Below are 24,671 nucleotides of genomic sequence, written 5' to 3'. Positions count from 1 at the left end.
TTGCAAATAATTTTTTCTACTTTGCAAGTTGCCTTTTCATACTTTTATTTTTTAGTTTTTAAATTTTTATTGGAATATAGTTGATTTGCAATATTATGTTAGTTTCAGGTGTACAGCAAAGTAAATCAGTAATAGATATTTATAACCACTCTTTTTTAGATTCTATTCACATATAGGTCATTACAGAGTACTGAGTAGAGTTCCCTGTGCTATACAGGAGGTCCTTGTTAGTTAGTGAATATATGTCAATCCCAGTCTTCTCCCCTTCCTGTTTTGTAAATAAATTCACTTGTACCATTTTTTCAGATTCCACATACAAGCAATATATTTGTCATTCTGTGTCTGAATTACTTCACTTAGTATGATCATTATCTCTAGTGCATGCATCCTCCTGTAGATGACATTATTTCATCCTTTTTATGGCTGCATAATATTCCATTATATATATGTACCACATCTTCTTTATCCAGTCCTCTATCAGTGGACATTTAGGTTGTTTCCATGTCTTAGCTATTGTAAATAAAGCTGCAGTGAATGTTGGGATCCATGTATCTTTTAGAGTGATAGTTTTCTCTAGATATATGCCCAGGAGTGGGTTGCTGGAGCATCTGGTAGTTCTGGGTTTAGTTTTTTAAGGAACCTCCATATTTTTCTCCATAATGATTGTACCAATTTACATTCCCACCAACAAGCCTTTTTACCCTTTTAGACATGTCTTTTGGTAGATAAAATTATTAATCTTTATATAGTCCAATCTTACCTTTTTATTTTTATTTTTTTCCTTTTATGGTGTTGACTTTTTACATCAGTTCAGTTCAGTCACTCAGTCATGTCTGATTCTTTGTGACCCCATGGACCACAGCACACTAGACTTCCCCATCCATCACCAACTCCCGGAGCTTGCTCAAACTCAAGACTTTTTACACATTACTGAAAAAAAATTTTCTAGATCGTGAAGGGGCTTCTCTGGTGGCTCAGTAGTGAAGAATCTGCCTGCAATGCAGGAGACCCAGGTTCTGTCCCTGGGTTGGGAAGAAAAGGAAATGGTAACCCACTCCAGTATTCTTGCTTGGGAAATCCAGTGGACACAAGCCTGAAAGGCTACAGTTCATGGGGTCACAAAAGAGTCAGACACAACTTAACAAATAAACAACAACATGATCATGAAGATGGTCTTCTGTGTTTTTCCTTTAAAAAATTTGTTGTCTTATCTTTCACATTTAGAAATCTAAGCTATCTAGAATTAGTTTTTGTTTAGGATGTGAGAAGAAGGTCTAGATACATATTTTTTCCCATGTGGATCTCCAGTTAACCAAACACCATCCTTTCCCCCACTGTGTTACAGTATCACTGTGTCATAAATCTGCTAATTGTGTATGAGTGAGTCTCTTTATAGGATCTATTTTCTAATCATTGGTCAATGTGTTTTTCCTTATACCAGTAAAAGAATCCCTCCCTTCTCCAGTTGATTTCTAATCTTGACTTTGTTTCCTTGACTCTTTCTCTGAACAGCTTCTCTGAATAAGGGTTTCGTAACAAATTCAGTATGCATTTCCCATCTTAGTTAACCTAACATCAGCTTCTTTATTCCATTGCCTTAAATTGACTTAAAAAAAAAATAGAATAAGCAAAAAGATAGGACTGAAATTTGTATAGTTTTTGTGAAATATGAAAAGGTAATTTTACATTTTTCATGACTTTTACAGGTTTGTATGGATGTGTTTAAGAAATATATAAGTATCAATGAGCTGTGTTTGCTACAACGTGCAGGTATGAGATAATAGAATGATTACTATAAAATCATTAATGCAAGTGTTTCAAACAATGTGCTTTTGTCCTCATGGTTTAAAAGTAAATTCAATACTTTTGAGTATGAAAACTGAGTGTCTTAGATTAGTTCTGTTGGTCTTAGAAAGGATTAATAATAAGTGTGGCATTTTGGTTAATTTTAATCCATGTAACATTGTAATTCACTTACATATGTACTAATATTTTCATGATGTATAAATTTTATTTACAGGTGTAAGACAGAAAAAAGGATGTCGTTAATTAGCTTAAAATCTTTCTGAAGGGATCTGTCAGAAACTGGATCTTCCCTACATCTTCATCCTTTTACACATGTCCCTCGTAAGCTGAGGAGAAGGAAATGGCAACCCACTCCACTATTCTTGCCTAGAGAATCCTGTGGACAGAGAGCCTGGTGGGCTGCTGTTCATAGGGTCGCACAGAGTCGGACATGACTGAAGCAACTTAGCATGCATGCATGCATGCATTGGAGAAGGAAATGGCAACCCACTCCAGTATTCTTGCCTGGAGAATCCCAGGGACAGAGAAGCCTGGTGGGCTGCTGTCTATGGGGTTGCATAGAGTCGGACATGACTGAAGCAACTTAGCAGCCACAGCAGCAGCTTATTGCTAATGCACATCAATCATTCTGTGCAGTTCCGTAAACAGGCCAAAATGAAAGTTGCTCAGTCGTGTCTGAGTCTTTGTGACCCCATGGACTGTACAGTCCATGGAATTTCTCCAGGACAGAATACTGGAGTGGGTAGCCTTTCCCTTCTCCAGGGGATTTTCCCAACCCAGGGATCGAACCCAGGTCTTCCACAATGCAGGTGGATTCTTTACCAGCTGAGCCACAAGGTAAGGCCAAAAATACTGGAGGAGGTAGTTTATCCCTTCTCCAGTGGATCTTCCCTACCCAGGAATCGAACCAGGGTCTCCTACATTGCAAACAGATTCTTTACCAACTGAGCTATCAGGGAAGCTTCCCTAGTGGCTCAGATGGTAAACAGGCCAAGCTCTGCTATAATAGAAAAGTCGCTGCTCTTCTACCTAGGATGCCTTTCTTTTATCCCACTTCCCCATAGCAAAGACCTATTCATCTCTCAAAGCCTAGTCATAGAAAATAGGATTATCTCCTCCATTACACCCTTATCTGACTCCACAGCCTCATCCCATTCTCTGCTCCCATCTCCCCCTACTATATTGTGAGTCCCAAAAGGAAGGGACCAAGCTTTAATATTTGTCAAGTTGACAAGTTCACAAGGGGGAAGTACTGAGAAGGTGGGACTCCCCATTACCCTATTTAACCATAGGTTCATTTTTATCTGTTTGATATTTGAATTTCCACATAAAATCCTGTTTCCAGAAGTTGTCTGATTAAAACCATTGTGTAAAACTGCTGCTGCTTGGCTATACCAGAAGGAACTCTTCACTGTTGAGTTGTACCAAACATTTAAAGAACTAATATCAATTCTCAGTCTTTTCCCAGAAATTGAAGAGGAGGGAACACATTGATATAAAATTCCTCAACAAAAACTAGCAACCTGAATTGGAAGGATCATAGACCATGACCAAGTGGAATTTGTTCTTAGAGTACAGTGTAGTTTAACATACAAAAATCAGTCCAAGTAACCACATGAACAGAATGAATGGGAAAAAATACATGATCATCTTAGTTGATGCAGCAAAATACTCAAGAGACTAGGAATAAAAGGAAACTACCTCAACATTTAAAAAGCCACATCTGAAAAACCTCACAGTAAACACCATCAGTCAGTTCATTTCAGTTCAGTCACTCAGTCGTATCCGACTCTTTGCAACCCCATGAATCGCAGCACGCCAGGCCTCCCTGTCCATCACCAACTCCCAGAGTTTACTCAAACTCATGTCCATCGAGTCGGTGATACCATCCAGCCATCTCATCCTCTGTCGTCCCCTTCTCCTCCTGCCCCCAATCCCTCCCAGCATCAGAGTCTTTACCAATGAGTCAACTCTTCGCATGAGGTGGCCAAAGTATTGGAGTTTCAGCTTCAGCATCAGTCCTTCCAATGAACACCCAGGACTGATCTCCTTTAGAATGGACTGGTTGGATCTCCTTTTAGTCCAAGGGACTCTCAAGAGTCTTCTCCAACACTACAGTTCAAAGGCATCAATTCTTCAGCGCTCAGCTTTCTTCACAGTCCAACTCTCACACATCCATACACGACCACTGGAAAAACCATAGCCTTGACTAGACGGACATTTATTTGTTGGCAAAGTAATGTCTCTGCTTTTCAATATACTATCTAGGTTGGTCATAACTTTCCTTCCAAGGAGTAAGCGTCTGTTAATTTCATGGCTGCACTCACCATCTGCAGTGATTTTGGAGCCCAGAAAAATAAAGTCTGACACTGTTTCCACTGTTTCCCCATCTATTTCCCGTGAAGTGGTGGGACCAGATGCCATGATCTTCATTTTCTGAATGTTGAGCTTTAAGCCAACCTTTTCACTCTCCTCTTTCACTTTCATCAAGAGGCTTTTTAGTTTCTCTTCACTTTCTGCCATAAGGGTGGTGCCATCTGCATATCTGAGGTTATTGATATGTCTCCCGGCAATCTTGATTCCAGCTTGTGCTTCTTCCAGCCCAGCATTTCTCTTGATGTACTCTGCATAGAAGTTAAATAAGCAGGGTGACAATATACAGCCTTGACGTACTCCTTTTCCTATTTGGAACCAGTCTGTTGTTCCATGTCCATTTCTAATTGTTGTTTCCTGACCTGCATATAGGTTTCTCAAGAGGCAGGTCAGGTGGTCTGGTATTCCCATCTGTTTCAGAATTTTCCAGTTTATTGTGATCCACACAGTCAAAGGCTTTGGCATAGTCAATAAAGCAGAAATAGATGTTTTTCTGGAACTCTCTTGCTTTTTCCATGACCCAGCAGACGTTGGCAATTTGATCTCTGATTCCTCTGCCTTTTCTAAAACCAGCTTGAACATCTGGAAGTTCACAGTTCACGTATTGCTGAAGCCTGGCTTGGAGAATTTTGATCATTACTTTACCATACTCGGTGGCAAAAAACTGGAAGCTTTTCCCCTAAGATTAGGAACAAGGCAAGGATGCCTGCTTTCACCACTTCAGTTCAACACGGAGATGGAAGTTCTCTCCAGAGCAATTAGACAAGGCATCCATTTCAGAAAGGAAGAAGTCAGTGGCCTGTGTGCAGATGAAATGACCTTATATGTAGAAAATACTTAAGATTCTGAGGGGAAAAAAGCTGTTAGGGTTAATAAGTGACCAAGTCAACATGCAAAAATCATTTGCATTTCTATATACTGAAATTGAGCGCCCTGAAAAGGGAATTACAAAAACAATTGCATTTACAATAACTTGAAAGAATAAAATACTTAAAAACTAATTTAACGAAGAAAGTGAAAGACTTGTACAATGGAATCTACACAACATTGCTGAAAGAGAAATTAAAGACACACCTCCCATGTTCACAGATTGGAAGACTCCGTAATGTTAAAATGTCATTACTAAGATCATGGCATCCAGTCCCATCACTTTATGGCATATAGATGGGGAAACTGTGGAAACACTGACAGACTCTATTTTCTTGGGTTCCAAAATCACTGCAGATGGTTGACTGCAGCCATGAAATTAAAAGACACTTGCTCCTTGGAAGAAAAACTATGACAAAACCTAGATGGCATATTGAAAAGCAGAACATTACTTTGCCAGCAAAGGTCTGTATAGTCAAAGCTATGGTTTTTCCAGTAGTCATGTATATATGTGAGAGTTGGACCATAAAGAAGGCTGAATGTCAAAGAATTGATGCTTTTGAACTGTGGTGTTGCAGAAGACTCTTGAGAGTCCGTTGGACTGCAAGGAGATCAGACCAGTCAGTCCTAAAGGAAATCAAACTGGAATATTCATTGAAAGGACTGATGCTGAAGCTAAAAGTCCAGTGCTTTTGTCACCTGATGAGAAGAGCCAGCTCATTGGAAAAGACCCTGATGCTGGGAAAAATAGAAGGCAGGAACAGAGGGGATGACACAAGATGAGATTGTTGGATGGCATCACCAATTCAGTGGACATGAGTTTGAGCAAACTCCAGGAAGAAGTGAAGGACAGGGAAGCATCCATGGGTTCACAAAGAGTCAGACACGAGTAAGCAACCGAACAACAACCACCCATGTCATAGATTGGGAGACTAACAAAAGTTAGTTCAAATGGGTTGAAGACCTTAATGTAAGACCTACAACAATAAAACTCTGAGAAGAAAGCATGAGGACAAAAACATCACATCATTGGATTTGGCAGTGATTTCTTGGATATGACACCAAAGACAGAGGCAACAAAGAAAAAATAGATAAATTGAACTTCATGAAAATTTGAAAATTTTGTGCGTTAAAAGACAGTATCAGCAAGATGAAACAGCAGCCCACAGAATGGGAGAAAATATTTGTAAATCATATATCTGATAAGGGATTAGTATCCAGAATATATAGAGAACCCTTAAAACTCAACAACAAAACCTGATTCAAAAATAGACAAAGTATTTGAAGAGACATTTCTCCAAAGAAGAAACACAAATGGCCAATAAGCATGTAAAACGATGCTCAACATCACCAGACCTAATGGAAATGCTTATCAAAAGTACATTGAGATACCACCTCACACCCATTAGAATGACTGCTATCAAAAAAAGAAAAAAGTGTTAGGATGTGGAGAAATTAAAACCCTCACGCACTACGGGAAGGAATGTAAAATTGTACAGTACTGTAGAAAAACAGTATGACAGTTGCCCAAAAAATTAAAAATAGAATTACCATATGATCCAGCAATTCTTCTCCTGGTATATACACAAAAGAATTGACAGCAGGGTCTTGAAAGATATTTATAGCACACCCATATTTATAGCAGCATTATTCACAGTAGCTAAAATATGAGGCAATGCAAGAGTCCATTAAGAATGACTTTTCAGAGCTTCCCTGATGGCCCAGTGGTAAAGAATCCACTTGCCAGTGCAGGAGACACAGGTTGGATCTGTGGTCTGGGAAGATCCCACACGCCGCAGAGTAGCTAAGTGCATGAGCCGAACTGTTGAGTCTGCTCTTGAGCCCAAGAACTGCAACTTCTGAGCCCATGTGCCACAACTACTGAACCTCGGTACCTAGAGCCCATGCTCCACAATAAGAGAAGCCACTGCAATGAGAAGCCCATGCACCACAACTGGACAGTAACCTCCACTTGCCATAACTAGAGAAAAGCCTATGCAGCAACAAAGACCCAGCCCCAGCACAGCCAAAATAAATAATTTCTTAAAAATAAATTGTAAAGAAACACTTTTTCAGTGGAAATCAATCAGTGTTATAATTTTTAGGAGAATGCTCATAAACTAGACTAAAAATATCCCCAGGGTCAGCAGGTTGATGGGGTTTAAAACAGAAAGAAGGGGTATATGTCAAAACAGTCTGCTTCCACTCTTAAACAGGCCACTACCTGAAGTCCCCCTGAGAGTGTGGCTCCCTCAGAGTTCATATTGAAACCATGATGTATGAGGCAGTTTGGTCCTATTTTTTGTGGATAGCACATGAGTTAGATCCCAATCTAGTACCTAACATCCTGGTTGACATGTTGTTGCCATTTAACTTTTGCTTTAATGTATTTTCATCAAATATTTCTGATACTGGAAGTGTATCTTTTAAGAAATTGAGTTAATGCTACTTGATCTTTAAATATAGAAAAATTGTCTAATTTAGGAAAGATGAATCTTAAAAGCAGCAAATGACTTTATTATGTATTTCATCATTTTCAGCAAACATGTTTATGGAGTACTACAGAAAGTTTCTTCCAGGTATACACTTTGATTTACAAGTATTAAATGACCTTCTAAGTTCTTTACTCAAACACTGTTTATTGAAAGAAGTATTTCAGGTCATGAACCTCTGCATAATGATTAAGATGCTGGTAAGTAACCTGAAAATACATTTTTCTAATATTTTAAGTTAATTTCTCTGATACATTTCTTATATGTATAATTTAGCAGTTAAATTTCTATTTGTTAAATACTTCCTAGAGAACACTTGTGTTTTTCAGCATAAACAAATTTGAGAAACTTAAAGTATACTGAAGTAAGACATGAAAATGAGTGTAATATTTTTGTTTTATCCAGCCTGCTCTGAAAATATTACTAAAAATATTTGAGTATGTGGCAACTATGAAATTAAGGAATGCTGTACCTGCTTTAATTAATATCTTTTGCAAGGTATGATTTTTTGTTTTATCCATTTTATTCTCTAATAGTGAATAACCAAGAAAATAGTGATTTCTGCTTACTCTTTTTTTTTTTTTTTTTTTTGATTTCTGCTTACTCTTAAGTTGCCTTTAACTCACATTTTTTATACCAAAGAATTATATTTTCAGAAATGTTCTTTTTCTCCTGAAGTAGGACTTATTAACAGACTCCAGTGACTAACAGGCCTTGCCCTTAATTGAATAGTTCTAAGCATGCCAGGTTGGAGAAGGCAATGGCAACCCACTCCAGTACTCTTGCCTGGAAAATCCCATGGACAGAGGAGCCTGGTAGGCTGCAGTCCATGGGGTCACGAAGAGTTGGACACGACTGAGCGACTTCACTTTCACTTTTCACTTTCATGCATTGGAGAAGGAAATGGCAACCCACTCCAGTGTTCTTGCCTGGAGAATCCCAGGGATGGCGGAGCCTGGTGGGCTGCTGTCTGTGGGGTCGCACAGAGTCGGACACAACTGAAGTGACTTAGCAGCAGCAGCAAGCATGCCAGGTGACTTCTTACAAATTCATGAACCATCCTCATCTCTACTTCTTAAGAATGATTGAAGAAAATTTTCTTTTTCAAAAAGATTTGAGGTCATATATAACAAAAATAAGTACACAAATCAATGTATAAATAGGACACTGTTACCAAACATGGTTGATGGATAAGAATATGGTGGTGGTTATTGTTTACTAAATGGTGGTCACTAAGTCATGTCCAACTCTTCGTGACCCCATGGACTGTAGCCTACCAGGCTCCTCTGTCCATGGAATTCTCCAGGCAAGAATACTGGAGAGGGTGGCCATTTCCTGCTTCAGGGGATCCTGAAGACACAGGAATCGAACCCACATCTCTTTTTACATTTTTTAAAGTATATTAAAATTTTTACTGTTGTTGAATATTTCTTAGTATTTGGTACTACTCAGCATTTCATTTCAGAGTAGGCCTATAGCAGGAAAACACCCCACTTCCCACCTATTCTCTTTAGGAAGCAGCATTGGAACCATTTTAGCAGATGAACAAATATTTCAGTGAATACCTCTAGTTTCACATTACAAAACTTGACAAAATTACTTGCCTGGAAATTTTTTGAATCAGGAATTACTCAAATGTCCAGTTACATAAGAATTGAGTAACAGGGATGAAATGTATGGCATGGTATAGTTAGTAATAATGTAATATCTTTGTATGGTGACAGATGGTAACTAAACTTATCATGGTTATCATTTTGTAATGTATAGAAATGTCAAATCACCGTGTTGTGCACCAGTAACTAACATCGTGTTATAGGTTAATTATACTTCAAAAAACAAACTTGCAAAAAAGGAAATAAGGTTTCTGGTCACCAGAAGCATAAAGGAAATTGGAAATTGGATGAAGGTGGTAAAAGGTACAAACTTCCAGTTATAAGAGAAATAAGAACTGTGTGTGTGTCACTCAGTCGTGTCGGACCCTTTGTGACCCCATGGACTTTAGCCCACTTGGTTCCTCTGTCCATGGAATTCTCAAGGCACAAATTTTGGAGAGGGTTGCCATTCCCTTCTCCAGGGGAACTTCCCAACCCAGGGATCAAAGCAGGGTCTCCTGCATGGCAAGCAGATTCTTTACTGACTGAGCCACCAGGGAATCCCTATGTATTATGATGAATATAATTAACATGATGAATATAATTAACACTGCTGTATGTTATATATGAAAGTTGGTAAGAGAGTAAATCCTAAGAGTTTTTAACACAAGGAAAAATTTTTTCCTTTTTCTTTTATTTTGTGTGTATATGAGGTGGTAGATGTTCACTAAAATTATTGTAATCTTTTCATGATATATGTAAGTCAAATCATTATGCTGTATACCTGAAACTTATACAGTTGCTGTATGTCAGTTATTGATATAGCTCAGTAAAATTGAAGATAGATAATTTTTTTTTTTTAAAGAAGAAATTACTGATCACCTAGAGTCATTGTAGAAAACCTCAACTTGATATGTCTCAGGGATTTTATCATCAGGTATACAGTATAACGACAGTGCTATACTTACTAAAAGACAGAATTAGTACCAAGCAAGAGGTTCGATTGATAAAGTAGTTGACATAACTTGAAGAAGAGGACTAATGTTCAAGTTTAAATTCAGAAGTATTATTTTCATTTTTGCTTTAAATTCTTGATGTAAGGTGTCTTACGGTGGTTCTCAAATATTTGAAGAAAAATATACTTCAGATTTTTTAATGAATTTTAATTCTGTCTCCATGTTTCACTTCTTCCATCAGTCTCTTAGTTTTTCCCACACACATTGGTTTCACATTTTTAAAAGAATGACTACTGTTTACCCTCTTCCACAGCTCCTTGAAGCTGGGATGGTACTTGACCCAGAACACTTTAACTATATTGTTAAGCTTTTATACCAAGTACAGGCTTCCAAGCAAGAAATAACTGCAGTTCTGGAAATGAAATCCAGGTAAGAAAACCACTATAATTAGGACTAAAATATATGTATTTTGATGGGGACTTAAAAAGGTTGAAGACAAAGTACTTATCATTCTTCATATGCCCACCAAAAGTCCTTCTCCCCCTCTTGGCTATGGCCTGGTCACGTTGTCATCATTTGCCTCTAGCTAACCCTCCTGGCCAGCCTCACCAAATCTTTTTCATCACCTGATTTCATCTCGCTACCTGGCAGATCAAATGTAAAGACTCTCTTGCTCTGTTTTACAACTTACTTAATTCTACTTAATACACTCTCTTACATGTATTCAAATTACTTTAATCCTTCTTTCTCTTACATGTATTCAAATTACTTTAATCCTTGTTTCTCTTTCACTCACTTCTTGTCATGTTAACTAGGTAAAATATTTTAAGGTCTCTCCTTCATTCTTTCTCTGACTTATTTGCTTTCTCTGTTTAGCTTATGAGCCTCAAAAGGCCTTAAAAAAAAAAAAAACAACCTATAATAATTACAAGGGTAGTACCATAACATACCTGTATTGAGAAAAAGGAAAGCCATGACTTTGATAAAAATTGTATTAAAGTATCACATACATAGAGAAAAGTATACAAATTTTAGGTGTTTAAATGAACCATAACATTTTAACAAAGGCAGATTTGATAAAGTGCAAATGATGCCAACCAGAAAACTCCTTGAGAAAGCCCAGAAAGTTCCTTCAGAGGCACTTTCACATTTATTTCATTTCTCATAATCCTCTAATACAGAAGTTTCCACACTAGTATCCAGAGGCCAAAAGAAATACATTAACAGTAGCATTTATTAACAGGTTAGATCCAAACAAATTAATAGTAGTTTGACAGTGTCTGACAGATGTTGTGAAAATATTAAAAGTACCTGAGGAGCCCTGTGAATTTGCTCTAGTGCCGTTTTATCAGTTCCCTTTTTTCCCCCATACCCATTCAGTGTGATTATTCATTTATAGAGCATTTAGATTGATTTATTACTGTTTGTAGTATATTTTCAGTTATCCCACATCGTAGTCTGTTTGATTTGGGAAAGTATGTGAAATACTACTGTTGGTTGTAACCATCACTATAAACAGATGTGATGAGAAATGTTGCTCCCCCTTATCCCTACTCTGCCATTTCTGTTTCCTCCTCCTCTTCACCTCTTTTCCACCTACGCACTAGAGGTAACCAATCTTTCAGTTTTGGGGGTTATCCTCTTACAATGAGCAGATATTTATATATTTTCTTATACCAACTTCTTTGTTATACACAGTGTAGCATATAATGAATTTCAAATTTGCTCTTTTCACTCAAACAGTATATCCTGGAGATCAGTCTAAATCAGTTTGGAGAGAAATTTGTTGTTTTTTAATAAAGGCAAAAGTACTCCATTGTTTGAACGTACTTCCGGTTATTCAGTCAATGTGTGGGTATTTAAGTTGTCCCCAATATTTTGCAATTTAAAACAATACTACTAATCTTGGATTGGAAAAATTAATATTGTTAAAATAGCCATACTACCCAAAGCAATCTAGATTTAATGCATTCCCAATCAAGTTAACCGTGACACTTTTCACAGAACTAGAACAAATAATCCTAAAATTTATATAGAATCACAAAAGAATCTTCAGTGAAGGAGTCAAGAATATTCAATGGAGAAAAGACAGTCTCTTCAGCAAGTGGTGTTGAGAAAGTTGGACAGCTTCATGTAAATCAGTGAAGTTAGAACATTACCTCACAAAATGTACAAAAATAAACTCAAAAAGATTCAAAGACCTAAATATAAGACATGACACTAAAAATCTTTGAAGAAAACATAGGCAAAACATTTTCTGACGTAAAATGTAGCAATATTTGCTTAGACCAGTCTTCCAAGGCAAAAGAAATAAAAACAAAAATAAACAAATGAGACCTAATCAAACTTAAAAACTTTTGTACAACAAAGGAAACCATGAACAAAATGAAAGACAACTTACAGACTGGGGGAAAATATTTGTAGAATGAGGCATCCAACAAGGGCTTAATTTCCAAAGTATATAAACAGATCATGTAACTCAATACCAAAAAAACACCAAAAAAAAAAAAAAAAAAAACCCACCCAGTCAATAAATGACAGAAGACCTAATTAGCCATTTCTCCAAAGAAGACGTATAGATGGCCCACATGAAAAGATGTCCGATATTGCTGATTATCAGAGGCATGCAAATCTGCAGTGAGGTACCACCTCACACCAGTCACGATGGCCATCATCAGAAAGTCTACAAACAATAAATGCTAGAGGGCGTGAAGAACAGGGTGTCCGCCTACGCTGTTGGAGAGAATGGAAATTGTTGCAGCCACTGTGGAGTATAGTGTAGAGATTCCTTAAGAAGCCAAAAATAGAGTTGCCATATGATCAGCAGTCCTATCCCTGGGCATTAATCCATAAAAGATGAAACCTCTAATTTGAAAAGATGTGTGCACCACAGTGTTCATAGCAACACCATTTATAATAGCCAAGACAGCGGAAACAACCTAAGTGACCATCAGCAGATGAATGGATAAAAGTTAGGAACTTGTCCTTCCTTTTTAATGCTCTGGAATAATTTATGAAACCTTGGGACTAATTACCAAAATTGACCCCCTAGTTGGCTCTTCTACAGCGTTATTAGTTTATTGGCACCCTGCTCTTTGCACCTTTTCTTCTCCTCTTCCCAGTTGCCAAAGTGTACGTCTTTCTTTTTTTTTTTTTCCTGTCCCTGAAGCTATCTATGCATTTCACATTTGCATTGTTCAGATCACACACAGTTCTAAATTCCTTCTGTGTCGTTTATGTTCTCATCTACCCATGTTTTTTACTTAGCATTTTCAAGCTTGGTGTGGACTTTGTAATGGTAATTTTTAGTCACTGTTAGGTCCTTCTGCTAGTTTCCTGCTATGGTTCCCCTACAGATACTTTTGGTTTGCTTGCTTTGGTTTGTTGTGGTTAGTGTTTGCTTGCCTCATGTCCTTCTGGAGCAGTGAGGGTGGAGTGAGAGCCACAGAGAGCAAGTGCTAGGATTGGTTTTGCTTTTTTTTTTTCCTCTTTGTATTCACAATTATTTTGAAGCTTTGACATTCTCTGTCTTCAAGTTGGGTGAAAGTACAGTTTCATATGAAATTGGTTTTCCTCCTCATTGCCTGTGGTTCAGGAGGAAATAGTTTAAGTAAGGTAACTGCAATTACCATTTTATTCAGCACTAAAGAATTTTTATAGCATATTACTCTCTCTTTCTCCAGTCTTTTAGGTATAAGTTACCAAATGAATTAGGAGCAATATTGACTTTGGGGGAGTGAACGTAATTAACCCTTTTCTGTTGTTAAAGGTTACACATGAGGCAATTTAAAAAGAACTGGAAATGTGACTTAGAGGCAGCCTTGAATGAAATAGAGGTACGATGCTTATCTTTTATTTATTTATTTTTGGGGGAGGGTTGGTGGCAGGAATACTGGAGTGAGTTGCCATTGATGCTTACCTTTTAAATACATAGCTGGGAACTCTGAAAACCAGTAACAACAAAGAAACTTTGAATAGTAACCCAATTTTAGAAAAAGGTTTACAAATGCAGCTGTTTCACAGAGAAGAGAAGGAAAAGATGTTTAATTTCTTACAAGTTAATGCTTTCAACTGCAAACATAATTTCTAGAGTTTGACCTATTCTAAAAATCATTCTAGACATAGTTGTTCAGTTTAAAATTAACGTATGTTAGGCTATAATAATCTATAGCTTGGCTTTTCATTCTTATAACTAGGTAGACTCCTTCAGTGCATGAGTGAGTTGGCTTTCTTATCATGATCCATGGGTGATCATATTAAATGGACAGTATGTGACCTGACAGGGCAAAGCCATGGTCACTGTGTGCTCTCCAAGCATTTAAAGTCTGAATAAGAAATAGAGGACTTTCAGGATGACTTGACTTTTTAATTGAAGATCATTTTTATACTCATTCTAGTAATTGTTGATCTAGTCTAAATGAATATTTATATCCTTGAAACAGTATATTTTGTTGGTATAGAAAACTTTTACTTTAGAAAATAATAGAAAGATGGTAAGTTTACTGAAATTTACTTTGTTGGTCCTTTTGTAGAAGAAATGTAATGCCCAAAATTGTGTGTGGGCCCCAAATCACAAATGGCCAAATAATCGTAAAATGCAGTCTCTAACAGTAATAAAATAATGTATTACTGTGGAGGCAGCTCAAATCGTGCTGCTAGTCATCTCTTCTCCAAAAATCTATCTCCACTGTGTATTCCAGGTTTGGGGATGATGTCATTAAGGACATTAGGAACTAAATAATTAAAACAAGTGTACGTTGACATCTGGAACTTATATAGGCTTTGCCATGGTCAGAAAAGCAAATTGTACAGTAACATGTTACTGCTGTTATAACACTTGCCAGGAAGCTTATATAAGATTTGCAGAAATCATGTCTTATTAATTTCTGTAATGCCTACATGTGCCTACCCCATAATATGTTTGCATAAATAACAGCTTACATTTTTTGTTTTGTTTTGAATAATTCTCATAGCATTGTAAAGAAAAAGGTGACTGGACCAAACTGGGAAATGTATACCTTAACATAAAAATGAGCTGTGAAAAATTTGCAGATTTCCAGAGGTTTTGTGCTTGTATTGCTGAAACACTAACAAAAGACTGTAAAGAAGAGCGACCAGGTGTTCCATTTTGTGAATTTGCTGAAACAGGTAAATGTTGCTGTTTTGGTCAGAGTACTGCATGTTAGGGTGATACAGTGTTCTTTCTTCCTGATTGATAGATTGACTGGGACAGTGTTCAAAACATATAAAGCTCCTAATAGTCTCCATGTTGAAGATAAATTAATATTGCAGGATTTAGATACTATTTCTTCTTTATAAATTTTTCCATCTATTTATTATTAATTTAGATTATAATGATAAAAAAGTGATAAAAGGTCAGTATATCAGATGTTTCATTTTCTTATTTTTCTTTTCATTCAGATTGGTAAAACTATTGCTAGCAAATTATAGTGGAGAATCTGAATTTTGAGATCATTGTTACTATCTTCACTGTTGCAAGTTAATAAAATTCACGTGTTTTTGAGACTTTTCTCTGTGTGTGTGTGTGTGTGTGTGAGCCCTTCACTGCTATATTCTCTATCAGGGTTGGCAAACTCTGTAAAGGAGCAGATAGTAAATATTTTAGGTGTTGCACACACAGCATATGATCTGTGTCACATAGTTTTCTTTTCAAACAACCCTTCAAAAATAAAAACTGTTCTTAGAAGCTCACAGGCTATACAGAAACGGGCCACGGGCCAGATTCAGCCCATGAGCTGTAGTTTGCTGACACCTGGTCTTTGTGGTAGTATCACTAATTCCATATTAAATTTGCCTTTTCCGTCATTCAAAGTGACTATTTCAGTTTCTTCCGTGTATCTACTTTGTGTTTCAGTTAGCAAAGATCTGCAGAATAGTGAAGTAGATAAAACTTTGCTGGGAAGAATCGGAATCAGTGCTATGTACTTCTATCACAAGCTGTTGCAGTGGTCCAAGGTACTTCACTAAATTTTTGTTTGGGCTTGGTCTGTAGAGTGTTTGTTTTACATTTTTGTATAGAATATAAGTTAACCCTGAATGTTAAAATTTTGCTGATTATCACTACAGGGGCAAATTGAGCCTCAGACAGTAAATTAATTATTAGGTGGTATTTTGGGTTTTCCTGATAGCTCAGTTGGTAAAGCGGAGAAGGCGATGGCACCCCACTCCAGTACTCTTGCCTGGAAAATTTCATGGACGGAGGAGCCTGGTAGGCTGCAGTCCGTGGGGTCTCGAAGAGTTGGACACGACTGAGCGACTTCACTTTCACTTTTCACTTTCATGCATTGGAGAAGGAAATGGCAACCCACTCCAGTGTTCTTGCCTGGAGAATCCCAGGGACAGGGGAGCCTGGTGGGCTGCCGTCTCCGGGGTCGCACAGAGTCGGACACGACTGAAGCGACTTAGCAGCAGCAGCAGCAGCAGTTAGTAAAGAGTCCACCTGCAATACAGGAGACCCCAGTTCAATTCCTGGGTCGGGAAGATCCCCTGGAGAAGGGATAGGCTATCCTCTCCAGTATTCTTGGGCTTCCCTTGTGGCTCAGTTGGTAAAGAATCCACCTGCAATACGGGAGACCCGGGTTCGATCCCTGGGTTGGGAAGATCCCCTGGAGAAGGGAAAGGCTACCCACTCCAGTATTCTGGCCTGGAGAATTCTATCGACTGTATAGTTCATGGGGTCGCAAAGAGTCAGACACGACTGAGCGACTTTCACTTCACTTCACTTAGGTGGTGTATTAGGAACATGTGGAAAGAGGTGGCATGAGATTGACTACTAAGAAGAATCTCAGTATGGAAAATACTTAAGAAGCTGTGCGAAATATCATTTTTACTTGAAGTACCTGTCAATTCAGTATATTTTGCCAACTCCTGAGTATTGGTACTATTGCAGTTTTTGAAGACCTCTCTTAAGATGAGCCCAAGATACAATTAATAGAACTACTTTAAAATTACTTCCTAGGATTCCCTGGAACACTGTTGGTATCTTCATGTCTACCTTTGAGATTTAGCTCATCATAGAAGCAGTATAGCAACTCTAGACCATATTGTACTACCTGAGGTATACTTCCCTGAGGTGTGGGTAGAGTGAGAGATTCAATAAAGTGAAGTAAAGGACAGGAAAATCCAAAGTAGGGAGAGAAGTGCTGAGATATGGAGAGTAGGATAGTTGAGAGTGAGGTTGCTATTGAATCAACTATTAAAACATAACTTTTATTCCTTCTTTTTTTAAAAAATTCTTATACTGGTTTATTTCTATGCAGTCAAATGCAGGTGGTTTCCTCCCTTTCGATTCTCTAGTTTTTCTGTTTCTTTTTTTTTTTTAATTTGGTTTTTTTTATTGACGGATAATTGCTTTATAGAATTTTGTTGTTTTCTGTCAAACCTCAACATGAATCAGCCATAGGTATACATATATCCTCTCCCTTTTGAACCTCCCTCCTATCTCCCTCCCCCCATCCTTCTTTTTTATGAAGAGGTTGTTTCACAATTGAAATAATATTTAAGGACATTAAATGTGTACATGGTCACTCATGTACATATACAAAATTCAAAATTTTTTTAAAGAAGAACATTTTAAAATAATCATTGTACAGAAGATCTCCAGTTTCCAAGCTCTTCAAGAGCACTTATTATCTGATAAACCTGGACTGGACAAAATGTACTTTGTCCCCCTTCTCACAGTCTAGCTTAAGGTCTATCATAGCATTAATTTCTTGGGTATTTAATGCTTGAGAATTTGAGGACTACCTAGTAGGGAAGTTGTTTTTAAAGCTCAGACTGATTCTGCTTTAATTTCAGAGTATATTTTAATTTTATTTGGTTGTTTTTATTTAAGATATAAGTGGTTGGTGAATTTGTGCCTATATTTTAATTTTAAATGTTCACTATCTTATTCAGAATGAGTATTTTATTTGTTATCTTACTTAGCTGAATTTTTAATGAATTGTAAATGAAAATTTTTAATAAAGCTTCCTTTATGAACATAAAAGTAAAACCATTGGAATTAAATTTAAGGTATCCCTTGAAAAATGCACTCATTTAATGCAGTCAGATTGAAAGTGCTTTGACATCATAATATGGATCTGACTCAAAATAGCGTATAATATAATATGAAACAAGAGTCTGTAAACTAAAAGCCAGATCTGGCCCACAGCCTATTTTTATACTACTCATGAGCTAAGAATGTTTCTTACATTTTTAAAGGCTTAGAAATTTAAAAACAACCACAAAGAATATGCAACTGACCAAATGTGACTTGCAAAGCCCAAGGTATTTTCTATCTGGCTTTTTATAGAAAAATTTGGCTGACCCTAATAGAAATAATAACACATGTCCAATTTCTAATGTCTACCCTAGAGACAGTCTTTATGTAGACTATGTGAAGCTATTAGCCTATTGACTCAGAAAAACAATTTTCAGCCAACAATTTTATCCCTTTTTTCCCCACTATCATTCTTTTTCTCAATTTTATATTAAGTTATCTTTTCATTCAGTCTCCCTCCTGGGTCTCAGGGTGATCAGCATAAGAAGAGCAAGAACATATAATGGGTAGTTTTCCACTTTAAGGCATGAAATCTTTTTGCCAAATGAGGTCTTTAGAAAGGAAGCTCACTGACTAAAACAGATGAAAGGAGATCCACTGAAAGGAGGCCCAGTGGTTAATGAGGCAAAGTCCTGCTTGCTCCCCTTCCCTTTCCGTTTTCATGGCTGAGCTGGAAAGGGCTTAAGGAGAGCGTCTTGAAGCAGTTTGATAGCTATCAGTCTCGAATGATTCAAATTGCATAATTACCTTCTATATAATCTTCAGTGACTTTGTATCTCTAATATTCTAAATGATTAACAATCAGTGTTCTTTTTTTTTTTTACTCTAGGGAAGGAAGGTCTTAGATAAACTATATGAATTAAAAATACATTTTACAAGTTTAAAAGGACTTATAGGGCCTGAGAAGTTAGCACCAAGATGTCAAATTGTGAATATTGCAGCAGAAATTTTTCTAAAAAGTGGAAGCCTAGATGGTGCCATTTGGGTATTAAGGGGTAAGTTCTGATACATACCAGCATGGAATATTTTGTAAGCTTATTATAAATTCTTGGATTTGTAATTACCTCAAGTTGATATTAAGTGGTGGGTGATAATTTGGCCTAAGCTCTAGTGTTCATGTGGGTAGGAAAGGTTGTTGTGTAAAATGAAAGGAGAATGTTAACCTAGCTTTAAAGAGAAACTGTATGAACCTTTGTTGAAAAGTTAGTTGTTACTTTGGCCTCAGCACCAGAGAAATGCTTTACCTGATTATCTCAGTTAACCTTCATGGAAACCCTATGAGTTTGAAATTATTATAATCCCCATGTTACTGATAAGAAAATCTTGTTAGAAACAATAAGCAGCTTGCCCAAAATGACATAACAAGTAAGATGTGGAGGCCAGATTTAATCCCAGACAGCCCAGCTTCAGAGCCCAAGCTTCAGCTGCTGACAGAGGGAAATCCTGATTGCAATCTGTGTAAACCCTATGTGCCAACAAGCTGGCTCCAAACCAAGACAATAAAACTTGTTTTCCCGAGTAAGTCAGTTCGTCTAACAGAAATTACAATTACAATGCAGTTAAGCCAGCAGAAGCAACTAAGGTCAGTTGGGCATGAGGTAAATATAATTTAGAGAGCAAAGTAGTAGCACAGCATCTAATATAGCTTTGGCTACTTAGACCATCAAGCAGATCTTATTTGATAAAATGGGATAAATAAGAATGAAGATGGAGAAGGAAATGACAACCCACTCCAGTATTCTTGCCTGGAAAATTCCATGGACAGAGGAGCCTGGTGGGCTACACAGTCCATGGGGTCGCAAACAGTCGGACACGACTGAGCGACTGAGCGAGCAACCACCTAAAGGAAAGCAAGAGCGGCTGGTGTGCAATTCAGTGGCAACATAGAACCAGTGAGTGATGACAAGGACCCATGACTGCCACACACAGCTACTCTTGGCGCAGGAACGTGGAAGCCACCATTCACAAGTCTATAACAAGATGATTGACAACTGGAGGTAATTTCCAATTCATCGCAGCCCACTGGGTCCCAGAGTGATATCCCTGGCTCTTGTTCACAGGACTTTCAATGTATTATGGATATTAACCCTGTGTCTATGATGTGTTTTCCCCAGTGTTCAGAGTTGCTATATATGTAAATGAAGCCAGTAAGGGTCTGGATCGTTAAGAAAAGGTATGGTACGAGGGGAGAGAAGCCCGTTTGGTGACCAGGAATGGCAACATAGAATGGAAACAGTTACTACAAAGAAGCTGGTGCTTTGGAAGGAAGAGCACCTGGGATGAGTGTCACAAGCACACGTTTTTACAAGGATCTAATGACATGAAGCAGATGAAGTCCTTGATGAACCACTCAGTGCTGTGCACACCAGAGCTGGTGCCAGCTTTTGCACTTCTTATACACGAGAGAGAAATAAACCCTCTTGTTTAAAAAAAAAAAAAGAATGAAGAAACCTCAAGAATCTCAGAGTTTAGGTAGAAGACAGAATAAACCTATAAATAAATAAAATTGAAAGCTTTTGCACTTAGACACAAAACTAGCATATGTACATATTTATCTATATATAAAACACCTGCATTTATCAAATGCTGAGATTTTATGGAATATAGAGGTTGTGATTAGACTTTGTGATCAAAAGCTTGTTGGAAAAGGTTTTCTTCAATTTAACAAATGTAGCCAGTGAAGTTTCCTGGGAGAAAGATTAACAAAAATAGAAGGGTACAACACAAAATACAAATATACAAATACAAAATAGAATGTTTATAAAAAGAGGAAGTAGAAAAATGCAAGCCAGAGTTCACAAGCTCCATGAGAAAGAAAAAATGTGTTAAGAAATGGAAAGGGTAAAATAGTTGGTAAAAATGGGTATAGGTGATCATCTGCCTAAAAGTTTATGGCAAAACCAGTCTTTCTCTAACTGGAGATTCTGGGAGAGTTTGTGGGAAGGGTATGGAATGGGCTATGGAGATTTAGAATTTTTACAATTTTGATGTTTCAATTTTGAGATTATATTTTTTAATTCTGTCAATTATCAACACAAGATTTTCTTTTGCAGTGACCTTTTCAATTGAAAGTCATTTTTCATAAGTAAAATTTTATTTCTTCTAAAAAAGGATCCACAGAAGTATGTTAAGTTGTTGCCAGAACTTTTTTGTTCTTCACAGGATTCTGCAGTGAACAAGCCGTTGTCAAGAAAGGAAATACAAGTGGCTTGATCTCACTTGTAATAACTGAGAAATAAATATTAAAATCCTAAGCACCTGTCAGACCAGCAAAGATTAAAGTTTAGTGATATGCTTTTTGTGAGGGTATAAAGGAATGAACCTTCACACAGATTGTCTTTAGGGGCTTTTTGACAAAATATCTGTCAAAATTTAGTAATGCATATTTCCTTTAATCTATTAACTCCATTTCTAGGAATTTGTCCTACAAACACATTTATTTCTATATTTGAAGGTATGCACTATAAGTTATATGAAATCTCTTTTTTTTACCATCAACAATGATAACAAAGAATTCCAGATAACTTAAATTTCCATTAAGGATGTAACAGTTAGTGAAGCTGTGTAACAGCCATATGATGGAGTAGAATGAGTTAGAGCCACAAATACTCACTGGAATGATCTCCAGGATTTATTACCAAATAAAAAAAGGAATGTCCTGAATGGTGTACACAGTATGCTACCATTTGTGTAAAAAAATTTTTTTAATGGATACGTTCATATTTGCTTTATACCCTTAAAATAGTTGCAGAAGGATGCATAAGAAATTGTTGATGGTGGTTGCTTCTGGGAAGAAGAATTGAATGTTTGGAGGACAGCAATGAGCAGCAGATTAGCTTACGTATTTTTCCTGTATTTTTCCCTTTTAAAAACATGTGCAATTATTACCTACTAAACTTTTTAAAGAAGGGGTTTACATACACTTCGTTTGAGAACTGTAGAATATCTTACACGTTTTTATTTATTGTGCAGCAGACTTTTTGGTGAGAAGTACTCCATTGTTTTTGACTTTTCATGTGTACACTCTCACATTTTGAACTCTTGCTCAGCACCTTGTTTCCTGGCAAATGAGCAACAAATTCCTACCTTGCCTTATACCCTTACCAGCATTTAAAAAAAGGGGAACAAAACGTTAAAACCACAATTTTATAATCAAGGTTTGGAGGCTGAAAAATAAGTATCTTTTAACATTCTAGAATACAAATTTTTGTTTAAAAAAAGTTATGCTATTTGTTGAGAATCTGCTCTTAAATTTTAAAGTAACTTTTATTGCCTTTATTGGGCTTCTCTGATGGCTCAGACGGTAAAGCGTCTGCCTGCAGTGCGGGAGACAGGGTTCAGTCCCTGGTTTGGGAAGATCCCCTGGAGAAGGAAATGGCAACCCACTCCAATACTCTTGCCTGGAAAATTCCATGGACTGAGGAGCCTTGTAGGCTACAGTCCATGGGGTTGCAAAGAGTCGGACACGACTGAGCAACTTCACTTTTACTTTTTCTTTCTTTTATTGCCTTTATGTAAGTAATACTTAGTCATTATAGAGAAATAATAAGGGATAGATAAGCAAAACTGATGATAAAAAAAATTCTTACTTAGCCACCCATCCGATGTTATAAATAACACCATAGTGTTGCTATACAGACTCTTTTATATCTTGCATTTTGTTTAGGCAGAAGTCTTTCCTTGGACATTTTTCTGTGAAAGGAAATGTTCCTCTCCAACATCACTTAATGGGCTGCATAGTTTTCCATCTTATGAACAAATATAGATAAACACAGATACATAGATATGTCCATGCATCCACTTTTCTTGAACTAGCTGGTTTTTAATTGCTATGATAAACAATAATCCCTTCTAAACATCCCTGCTAAATCTTTATTATGCCCTTGGGGTAAATTCTGATGGAATTGCTGGGCAAAAGTAAGGGCAGTTTAAAGCTATTTGGTAAATGTTGGCATATTTGCCCTTAGTGCCATTCAGATTTGCAGCAAATTATTTTGAGTTTATTAGAAAGCTTCCCTTTGTGAGAAAATCCTTAGAAAACTATTGCATAGGTACCATATGTACAGCCTGTCCTGTTAGGGCCATGGGTGTACATTGACAATACAGATGTTACTCCCCAGTTTCATGGTTTTTAGTTATCTGACAAACGTGCATGTTTAGGTAAACCCTAATCTGGCTGTTCTGAATATTCCATTCTAGGTTTTAAATATGTGACTAGAATTCAAAAGCACTCTACACCTTTAGAAATTTGCTAATTATAGTCATCTTACCAGCGTTTAAGTTATGAAACAACCTTGGCACCTTTGAATATTATTATTTTTCCTATCTCTTTGCTAGTTTGATAGGATAAAAGTGATAGTCACTGTTTCATTTTGCATTTAATTGCTTATTACAGAATTTAACTATTTTTCTTTTTGTTTCCATTTTTACTTAACTCTTTTGTGAATTACTAGTTCATGTTCTTAGTGTCTTCAGTATTTCTCTTCATTATTGATTTAATCACTTTACAAGTAGGTTAATGAAGGTGTCTGTGTAAATGAATTAGTAATAGTAGAGCACTAATATTTGCTTACTCCTTGGAAGGAAAGTTATGACCAACCTAGATAGCATATTCAAAAGCAGAGACATTACTTTGCCAACAAAGGTCCATCTAGTCAAGGCTGTGGTTTTTCCAGTGGTCATGTATGGATGTGAGAGTTAGACTGTGAAGAAAGCTCAGTGCCAAAGAATTGATGTTTTTGAACTGTGGTGTTGGAGAAGACTTGAGAGTCCCTTGGACTGCAAGGAGATCCAACCAGTCCATTCTAAAGGAGATCAGTCCTGGGTGTTCATTGGAAAGACTGATGCTGAAGCTGAAACTCCAATACTTTGGCCACCTCATGCGAAGAGTTGACTCATTGGAAAAGACCCTGATGCTGGGAGGGATTGGGGGCAGGAGGAGAAGGGGACAACAGAGGATGAGATGGCTGGATGGACATGGGTTTGGGTAAACTCTAGGAGTTGGTGATGGACAGGGAGGCCTGGCGTGCTGTTATTCATGGGATCGCTAAGAGTCGGACACGACTGAGCGACTGAACTGAACTGAACTGAATATTTGTAAAATGTTGCCTCGTAGGTAGTAATCAAGTCTGCCAGTCAAGTGGGCTCTAGTAATTTTAAAACAAGCTCCTGGTTTAAAGTTTTCTTCTCCATACTTAAGGCTTTATTTCGGCATTGTATACTTGAATTACCAAATCTTTCTGTAATACTTTCTGTATTTACCATGCTGGAAAGGGCACAAAAGCATAACTCCTGCTCTTAGTCCAGTTGAAAAATAATGCAGAAATGTGATTTGACTGTTACATAACAGCATTTCATTATGAGTCCCATCACATGTATAATGATTGAGGGATTAGGTAAATAGTAAAATACTGACATTTCTACCATGTTAGCACCTCGGTATTCTGCACTACAGTCTGCCACTGTTTTTCTCAATGTGAAAATTGGCAGAAATTAAGGAACTTCAGTATAGGTAATACTCTCT

General features: G+C 37.1%; 1 protein-coding gene across 1 annotated transcript in view; it reads left to right on the top strand.

Moving 5' to 3' along the window:
* Positions 1–24,671, top strand: part of TOPAZ1 (testis and ovary specific PAZ domain containing 1) — a 62,746-nt gene that overhangs the window by 28,307 nt on the left and 9,768 nt on the right. The window contains exons 9-16 of the mRNA XM_027522698.1: positions 1,707–1,770; positions 7,587–7,738; positions 7,944–8,036; positions 10,400–10,515; positions 13,856–13,922; positions 15,060–15,234; positions 15,962–16,062; positions 18,978–19,143. Of these exons, the coding sequence (XP_027378499.1) occupies positions 1,707–1,770; positions 7,587–7,738; positions 7,944–8,036; positions 10,400–10,515; positions 13,856–13,922; positions 15,060–15,234; positions 15,962–16,062; positions 18,978–19,143 (934 nt within the window). The remainder of the gene's footprint in view (positions 1–1,706; positions 1,771–7,586; positions 7,739–7,943; positions 8,037–10,399; positions 10,516–13,855; positions 13,923–15,059; positions 15,235–15,961; positions 16,063–18,977; positions 19,144–24,671) is intronic.

Source organism: Bos indicus x Bos taurus, chromosome 22 (genome assembly GCF_003369695.1).
Source record: "Bos indicus x Bos taurus breed Angus x Brahman F1 hybrid chromosome 22, Bos_hybrid_MaternalHap_v2.0, whole genome shotgun sequence".
NCBI lineage: Eukaryota > Metazoa > Chordata > Mammalia > Artiodactyla > Bovidae > Bos > Bos indicus x Bos taurus.
This window is presented reverse-complemented; position numbering and strand designations above follow the sequence as displayed.